At 62.8% G+C, this 8,401-nt stretch overlaps 1 protein-coding gene across 1 annotated transcript; it reads right to left on the bottom strand.

The window, feature by feature from the left end:
• Positions 1–3,904: 3,904 nt before the first annotated feature.
• Positions 3,905–5,711, bottom strand: LOC138394677 (mastin-like). The gene is made up of 5 exons (XM_069486908.1): positions 5,654–5,711; positions 5,299–5,479; positions 4,855–5,129; positions 4,194–4,351; positions 3,905–4,075 (listed from the first exon to the last, which is right to left on the bottom strand). Exons 1-5 carry the CDS (start codon positions 5,709–5,711, stop codon positions 3,905–3,907), a joined length of 843 nt encoding a protein of 280 aa, XP_069343009.1.
• Positions 5,712–8,401: the final 2,690 nt, after the last annotated feature.

The raw sequence follows: 8,401 nt of genomic DNA, 5'->3' as shown, positions 1-8,401 counted from the left end.
TGCTCTGATTGTCACACCCTGGGACCTGCTGTTTGCGCTCAACACCAATGGCCTTTCGTTAGAAATTCACACCGATTCCGTGCCCTTGCTGGCGTAAACAGCGCTGGGGCTGCCGGCTGTCTTCCTGGAGCCGCTTCTCTAAGACCTGCTTAAGGGCAGAGTCCCAGCGGACACCATGGCAACGCCACGCTGTTTCTAGAAAGAGGGTTCCCAGCGATCTGCCCGGTCCCCGGCCACAGTGCCGACTTCAGCCCTGGCCAGCACTGGGCGCGTGCTTGTGCGGTGACGCGCAACGCGGGGCACAGATGACAGGTGCACGTGCCACACGCGACACAGTGTGATGCACGTGTCCTCTGCTGCCTTGTGAGAAAAGCAAAATACGTTAACATATTTAAAATTCGAAGTACTGTCTAAGAGCATTTGGCACCTTAAAGAATTCTACTTTCAAGAACCGTCTTAAAATGCATCGTCTTCCCCATTTTAAAGAAAATGGGCAGCGGCTGAGGCACATCCTGGGTGCGCGCCGGGTGCGGCAGCGACCGCGGGCTGTGGGGCCCAAGCCGCCTGCTGCAGGGTCGAGAGGGACCCTGGGCCTGCTGTGGGCCGGGTGCCGTCCGAGGCAGCGATGCTGTTCCCTGGGCCTCCCCAAGTGTAGGATGCGGGACTCCCCTGGGGAGACGGTGGGTGGCGTCAGCACCCACTGGTGGCTGACCAGGCTGCCGTTGTGACCCACTGACCCACCATTCTCCTGTTCACCCATCTCCTCACCCACCCACCCATCTACCGTCCGTTCATCCACCCACCCGCCCGTCCGTCCGGGCGGGAGCCTGCCCTGGGTTCTTGGTGTGCTCTTGGCCAAAGAATGACAAGACACCCCAAAGTGTCAAGTCCAGACTATTATCCGGGTCCTCTGGCTCCTTGCTTGGAAAAATCACCAGCAGGGCCGACGCGACGGAGTAACCTCAGGCAGGAGCAGTTCCACACGAGCCGCTCTTTATTGTAGAGTAAGACAGGTCGGTCCCCGCCAGTGGGGACAGGCAGAGCCACTCTCCAGCGACCAACTCACTCACTCACTCTGACTTCTCCGATCGCTCCTTTGATTAGCCCAGTCGGGGGAGGGCGCTCGGGAGCTGTGGGATGTGATCACGTGATCACCAGGTGTCCTCAAAATGCCGTCTGCATACAGGAGCTCCCTCTAAGAAAGCGCGCTTGGGAAGGGGGGTGAAGTGCAGCGCAGAGTCACGCTAACGGCGTCATAATGACCCCCCGGTTACTCTGGGTCACTTTCCAAACCCTGTCACTCCTGGGCTGGGGAGTCCCGGGCTTCATAAATCGCTCCCTCCTTCCCCAGGTGGAGCAGTTGCTGGGGTGGGACTAAGGGTGGGGCAGCGCCCTGGTGGACGGGGACGCCAGCCTCATCCTCCTCCCCCCGTGGGGCAACTGCCCCAGACAGCACCAGAGCAGGGAGCCTTGTCCGGGAAGAGCCGAGACCCTGACTGTCCACCGGACACGTCCCCACCCCTCCAGGATCCACCCATCTCTCTCTCTCTCCTTCCGTCTCCGCCAGCAGCTGCCCGTTATCAGACTCATCCAGGCACTTCTCCATCCACTCAGCCGCCAATTTACTCCTTCACTCATTAATTCGCTTAAATAAAGCAGAGCCATTGCACTCAGGGTGTGTCCGCCCGAGTCACGGGCCAGGGGCGGATTCCGGCGATGGCCGGACCGGAGCTTGGTGAGGGGCTCCCCGCAGGGCCCTGCCCACCGTGCGGCCTGGGCTGTGGACAGGGGCTCTTGCAGGCGGCACACAGGCCCTGGGGGCTGGGCGCTTGACCACCCCGCTGGAGACAGGAGTGGCCCCTGTCTCGGGGCAGCCCAGAAAGTCCACCTGGGCATGACTTGCCCCTCACATGGGGACGGGCTCCCGGCTGCTGCTGTTGTCCCTCCCTGGCAAGGTCATTCGTGGCAGGGCAAGGAGGAGGCCCTGGGTCCCGGGACGTGCTTGCGTGCTGCAGGATTCCACGCTTCCGATCTTCCCCTTCTCGGGTCTCCCTGTTCCCGAGACTTCTGAACTTTCCCGCCAGCTCCCCGGGCACCCCCCTTGGGCCTCCTCCTGCTTCTCCTGGTCCAGCCTGGGCCCCTCCGCACCCTCCGCCGGCCCGTGCTCATCTCGGGAGCCCTCTTCCCAGATGCAGCTCGGGGATGGGTTTCAGGTAGTCGGTGCTCCTTACACTAACCAGGGGGGGAAGCGGGTCTGGGACGCAGGACGCAGGATTCTCGGGGCTGAGGAAGGAGAGGGAGCTGGAGCCCGAGCCGCTGCACTGACGTCCTCCTCCGCAGCCCGGGGCCTTCCCGAGGAGGGAGACGTCCCCAGGGTCTCCTGGCCAGGTGCTGTGCCCCCACCTCACTCCCCAAGGGCTGGACCGGCGCCCAGGGCAGGCTGCTCGGCCTGGGGCTCGGTTCTCGGGATCCTTCTCTGGCCTGAGGCGCAGCGGAGTGTAGCCCAGGGTGCAAGGCACTCCCAGGCATTTGTCCTCAGCTGTCAGGAGCACGGGGTCCAGGACGGCCAGGTAAGGTGGGGCCGGCGGCCAATCACAGCGAGCCGCCCCAGCCAAGGTGTGTGGGGCACAGGGGGCAGAGGCTGAGGGGGAGCAGAGCCGGCACGGCTGTGGCCGGGCTTCAGGGTGACCTGGGCTGGGCAGTGGCTGTGGGCTGCGGGGAAGCAGGAGCCTTGGGCCCAGGTGAGTTCCCGGCCAGGTGGCCCCAGCTTGTCCCGAGCAGAGGCAGGGACATCCCCGAGTCTCACTTGCTGAGCGTAGGTTATGCTTTCCTGTTTTTTTTTTTTGTTTGTTTGTTTATTTTGTTTTGTTTTTGAGACAGTCTCACTCTGTTGCCCGGGCTAGAGTGAGTGCCCGTGGCGTCAGCCTAGCTCACAGCAACCTCAAATTCCTGGGCTCAAGCGATCCTCCTGCCTCAGCCTCCCGAGTAGCTGGGACTACAGGCAGGCGACACAGTGTAGTGCTCTGTTTCTTGGCCTCTGGGAACGGCTGTATCCCAGGGGACAGGGCGAGGCAGGAACCAGACCCACTTCTTTTTTCTTTTATTTCTTTTTTTTTTTTCACACCGACAAAGCAAAAGCAAAAGGCTCACTATTTAAGCAGAAAGGAATTCAAGAGAAGGAATTAGGTTTTTTAAAAACAGCATTGGAAACTTGGAATGGGCTGGAGTTGGGCCCCCTGGGAGCCAGGCTGGGGTCGGGGCAGGGTGGACGCGGGTGAAGGAGGGCGGGGGAGGACCCCCCTGTCCCTGGACCAGTGACACAGTCAGTCACATTCCTGGCAGGCGAGGCTCCTCCATCCTTTCTTCTCAAACGGGTCTTGGACATGGACGAGCCGGCCCTTCACCCTCGGGAAGGATGAGACTTAGTGTTTTGGCTTAAACCTGCCCAAATCGCTGTGTGTACCTCACCTCCAGAGCTGGCGTGGAGGACAAACTAGAGGGAGGATCGAGGTGTCTTCCCGGCCACGAGACAGGTGGCATCTGGGTGACACTCATTCCAGTGAGGTTGGTGTGGAGGGTCAGCGAGGACAGCGGTAGGCTGATTTTCATACATTAGCGGGTAAGTTTGATTTCTGGTGACAAACATTGCGTATACCTCACATCTTTAAGAGAGAAATTTTGTTCGATGAACGTTGGAGACACCATTTAATGAAAACCAAATTGCCATTAGCCATCTGGGATTTGTGGATTTTGCTTCCACGCCCGACTCACCTCCGTGGCCCGGCTGACAGGAGCACACAGAGCGCTGGGGGGGCCGCAGGGCCAGAAAGGGAGGGTGAGGCTGGGACAGGGGAGGGTGGAGGGCCGCCAGGGAACACGGGGGTCTCCTCCCCGTGAGACCCGTCTAGGGCCCAGGGAACCTGGGGACGTACTGGCGGATCCAGGACACGTAGCTTGTCACACGGGCGTACACCCCAGGGAAGTCCTGGTGACCACAGAAGCTGCCCCAGCTCACTACCCCCACCTGGACCCAGGAGCAGTTCCACCTGCACACCAGGGGGCCCCCGGAGTCGCCCTGTGGGGAGAGGCGGCGCTCAGCGAGGCTTCCCGGGTGCCCCATGGCAACGGGGCACATGGGTCCCCATTTCATGGGCTGGCAGGGACAGTGGAGACAGGGCGGGCGGGGCTCTCACCTGGCAGGAGTCCCTGCCCTCCCTCCCGGCGCACAGCATGTCCTCCCGGATCACCTCGGAGGGGCCGCCTGAGTGGTTCTGGTACTGCCGGCCACAGTCCTCGTTCCCCACGATGGGGACGTCCACCTCCTGCAGGGGGTAGGGCGGGGGCAGCGGCTCTGTGGGGAGAACAGGGGTCGTCCTGGGTGTGAAGGTCCTGACTCTGGGGGGCCCCGACCGTGAGCCCCGGCCCCAGGATCTAGAACCAGCTGCACCGACGCTGTGGTTGGTTTCCCCACACCCACGGGGATCCCATCTGCCACCTGACACCTGAACGTCTAGACACCAGCCCGGCGCCAGGACGCGGGATCCCCTCCGCGGGGGCAGCCTCGTACTCACGAGCCTCCCCACAAATCTGCTTCAGCCGCAGAGGAGCCCTGGGGCTGCCCGTGGTGGCCTGAGTGGAGCTGGGGACGCAGCAACGAAACCCACACCCTCCACCACCCAGGCCTGCCCAGAGCAGTCCCCGTCCCTGACGTCTGTTCCACCAACTCCTGTCCTGGAGCTGGAAGCCACGTCCACCTTGCCCACAGAGGGGGATCCCAGAAGGTCTAGAGTAAGTAACGTTCTGTAAAGACCCCACCACCCCCACCCGTCCCCACCGAGTCTCCTTGTCACCCACTTCTGTACATAATGTCACCCCAGCCGGTCACCCAGCAGGTCTTCCCCGGGGGGACCCTCAGGAAGGCAGGTGGCAGGGAGACGGGGTGCACGTGCTCGGACAGCGTTGCGGGGGCCTCCAGCTCCAGCAGGGCGACGTCCGCGCCCCCCCTGGCAGCCAGGCTCTCGTTGAACTGGGGGTGGCGGATGATCTTCACCACCCTAGTGAGCTCGTCGTGGTCGTAGAGTCTCAGCTGTCCAACTTGGACCCTGAAGGCGCAAGCCTCCAGCTCCTCCCTGGGGACAGGGACCAGAGCCCCTCAGAGGAGGAGCCGGGCTGGATGCTCAGAGCCAGGGCTCCCCTGAATCTTGGGGAGGGGTCCCCAGAAGTCCTGCGTCCCGCCCCAAGACCCTGCCCCACCCCCACACCTGTACCCAGCCAAGGGGACGGGGCGGCCCCACTCACGGCTGGACACAGTGGGCAGCGGTCAGCACCCACTGAGGGTGGATGAGGGAGCCCCCACAGACATGCCTCCACTGGCCGTGCCTCAAGCTGTAGAACCGCAGGCTGACCTGCCAGGGGAACCTCCTGGCCGAGACATCGCAGCCCCCGACGATGCCCACCAGCTCGCGTCCCGGTCGGGGGTCTGGGGAGCAAGCCGAGGGGCCGTCAGGGGACCAGATGAGGGTCTGCCCGTAGCTCGGGAGCAGGTGAGGCTACCGGCAAGTGGACGGGCCCCACGCCACCCGGGGTGGGCTGGGAGCCGGGGCAGGGTGGTGGGGTCCTGGGGCAGCCAGGGCTGTGGGTGGGGTGGACTCGCCTGGGGCCCGGGGCACGGAGCCCCCCAGGCAGGGGAGGGCCAGGAGCAGCCACAGCATCTGGGGAGAGGCCTGGAGAGGGCAGCGGGGACCCCAGCACCGGCGTCCGGAGCAGAGGCTGCGGCTGTCTCGCTCGGGGCTTTATCCTGCCAGCACAGGAAGTGGGCAGTGGCTCCGTGTCTGTGCCAGGTGGGTCCCCCTTGCTGGGGCTGGTGGTGACCGAGGCGGCCCAGGAAGCGCAAGCACACCTGGCCCTCCGAGGGGGTGGGGGCAGGTGGAGGGAGAGGCAGGAGGACAGGACCCTGTGTCCTGTCGGTGACGGACACGGGCCGTGACCCCGCAGTCTGGAGAGGGTGGTAAGCATGAGGAAGAAAGGACGGTCCCCAGGGGGGCTGGCGGCTCAGGTGGCTGGGACGCAGCGCCCAACCTCTGTCTCTGACCCCAGGGCTCCCCGCCAGGCAGGCTGCATCACCCTGAGCCGAGGAGCCTCACCCTGCGGGACGGCAAGAAGCCCACCGGCGGCGCAGAGGGTGGGAAACCGCACGGGGTCTCGGAGAGCGGGAGGCTGTTCCTTTCCTCTCCCCTGGACTGCGGAACCGGGTTTGGGCCTGGAGGGGGTCACTTAGAGACCAGTCAAGGTGAAGACAGAGATGCCGCCTCCCTGCCGGGTCTCCCTGAAGCCCCCTGCCCTGCACCAGCAGGCAGCGCCCACGTCTGCTCCTGTCCACTGAGTCACAGGCTTCTGTCCAGAGAGACCCCTGAACGCTGCAGGCCGAGAGCACGTCTGTGCCCCACCGGGCTCATCACCATGATGACAGGCCACGGCACACAGGCTCCAAGGAGGGAACAACGTCACAGCCAGGACGACAGCCCCCCGAGAACACCATGTAGCAGGGACTTCAGGCAAATGCCCCAGATGCGTCCTCCCATCCCCCCGCCCCTGCCCACCCAGGCTGCCACTCTTCTTCCTGGGTCTCAGACACGAAGGGGCTGGCCATGGTCCCCTGAGGAAAGGACACTTCTCCCCATTGTCCTCCCCCGTGCAGGGGGGGAGGGCCACTTCTGTGCCCACAAGGAGACCTGCAACGGCGAGGGGACCCAGCCTGTCACTCCATTGTGCAGACAGTCCATTTTTCACCAGAGTTAACATGTTTTCACCCCTCTGCGTCGAGAGCAACGTCGCCGGTGCCAGCAGTTTACCCGCTGCAGGGTGGCTCACGACAGGGACACACCACAGCTGCTTTGTTCATTGCAAGCGGAACGGTGTTCAGGTGGCCTCCGGTTGTGGCCACCACAAACACAGCAGCATTTTCGTTCAAACCCAGCGCTGCAGGGCCCACTTCTCTCGGGGCACACGGGCTGGGCTGCAGGGCCCACTTCTCTCGGGGCACACGGGCTGGGCTGCAGGGCCCACTTCTCTCGGGGCACACGGGCTGGGCTGCAGGGCCCACTTCTCTCGGGGCACACGGGCTGGGCTGCAGGGCTCACACATCCGCACGGCACAGGCCGCAGCCGGCCTGCCCCGCGGGGAGGCGGGACCGTCTCCACCCTGCCCCGGTGCGGAGAGCCTGTACCTCGTCGGGTCCCGCCAGCACCAGGCAAGGCCGTGCTCTGAGCTCTTGCCAGCCCAAGGAGTGCAAAATGGCCCCCTGGATATTCTAAATAGCATTTCCCTGGCAACCAACGAAGGTGGCCAGCTTTCATATGCTCCTCGGTGCCTCATCTGTGCACGAGCCTGTCGGCTTTTCTCAAAAGCTCCCTGGGTATTTCCGAGGCCTTGCTCAGGCTGACGAACCACTGACAGCAGCACCAAGGCCAAGGGTCTTCGCTTAGACTTCGAGACCCCACTCCGCTGGATGCCGCGTCCCCTGTGAGCTCACGCTCTGACACCTGCACCCGCAGTGTGCTCCACCGGGAACCTCGCGACCTTGCTCTCCAGCGGACGTCCCTCCACGCCGCAGGAACCAGCGCAGCTTGTCACGTGCTCCCCAGACCAGGCAAACGCGTCCCTTCTTTCCTATCGTTGTGGAACCAACGCAAAGTCAGGTTCTCGTCACACGTAAGCCACGGGCTTCAGTGGGATGAAGAGCGTTCGGTGCCCGGAGCAGGCCCCCACGGAGCCCACACACACTTCCGGGCTCCACCACCTTCGCCAGCTCTGCTCCGGCACAGGGCAGGCTGGCAGTTCCTGGGAGCTGGTGGGTAAAGGCCCCGGCTCGCGGGCCCTCGGAGCTCCCCGGCAGGATCAAACTCCAGGTGCCCGTGGTGGAGACGTGCTTCACGGTGGGCACACCAGCTGCTGCCCCTTCCGACACCTGTGCCTCCTATTCACCCCTGAAGCCTTGTCACAGGGTCTAAAACGAGATAATGAGGCCGGGTGCGGTGGCTCACGCCTGTAATCCCAGCACTCTGGAAGGCCAAGGTGGGAGGATGGCTTGAGGCCAGGAGTTCACAAGCAGCCTGGGCAACATAGTGAGACCCCATCTCTAATAATAATAATAAGCAAATAAAAGTAAAAAATAAATAAAATAAGATAGCATACAACCTTCTAAAGAGAAGCAGGGCCGTGGCTGTGGCGGGTGGAGTGAGGGCTGGGTCCTGTCTTTACTTAACATTTTGAGAAATCACCAATCATTTGAAAAAACACGAAGAAAAATCTATCAGATTTTTCAACTGCAACAGTAGATGCAAGTTGACAATGAAGTGATATTTTAAAATGGTGAGTAAAATAACTTAGAACCTAGAACATT

The sequence above is a fragment of the Eulemur rufifrons genome, chromosome 14 (genome assembly GCF_041146395.1).
Source record: "Eulemur rufifrons isolate Redbay chromosome 14, OSU_ERuf_1, whole genome shotgun sequence".
NCBI lineage: Eukaryota > Metazoa > Chordata > Mammalia > Primates > Lemuridae > Eulemur > Eulemur rufifrons.
The sequence above is the reverse complement of the archived record's forward strand: the minus strand, read 5'-3'. Positions and strand labels throughout refer to the sequence as shown.

Bases quoted from the DNA above. Each gene is read 5' to 3' on its own strand.
- LOC138394677 (XM_069486908.1), bottom strand. From the start codon at position 5,711: ATGCTGTGGCTGCTCCTGGCCCTCCCCTGCCTGGGGGGCTCCGTGCCC. The intron at 5,480-5,653 runs GCGAGTCCACCC...CTTGCTCCCCAG, and splicing joins CTCCGTGCCCCGGGCCCCAG to ACCCCCGACCGGGACGCGAG. The intron at 5,130-5,298 runs GTGAGTGGGGCC...CCCTGTCCCCAG, and splicing joins GCTGCCCACTGTGTCCAGCC to GGAGGAGCTGGAGGCTTGCG.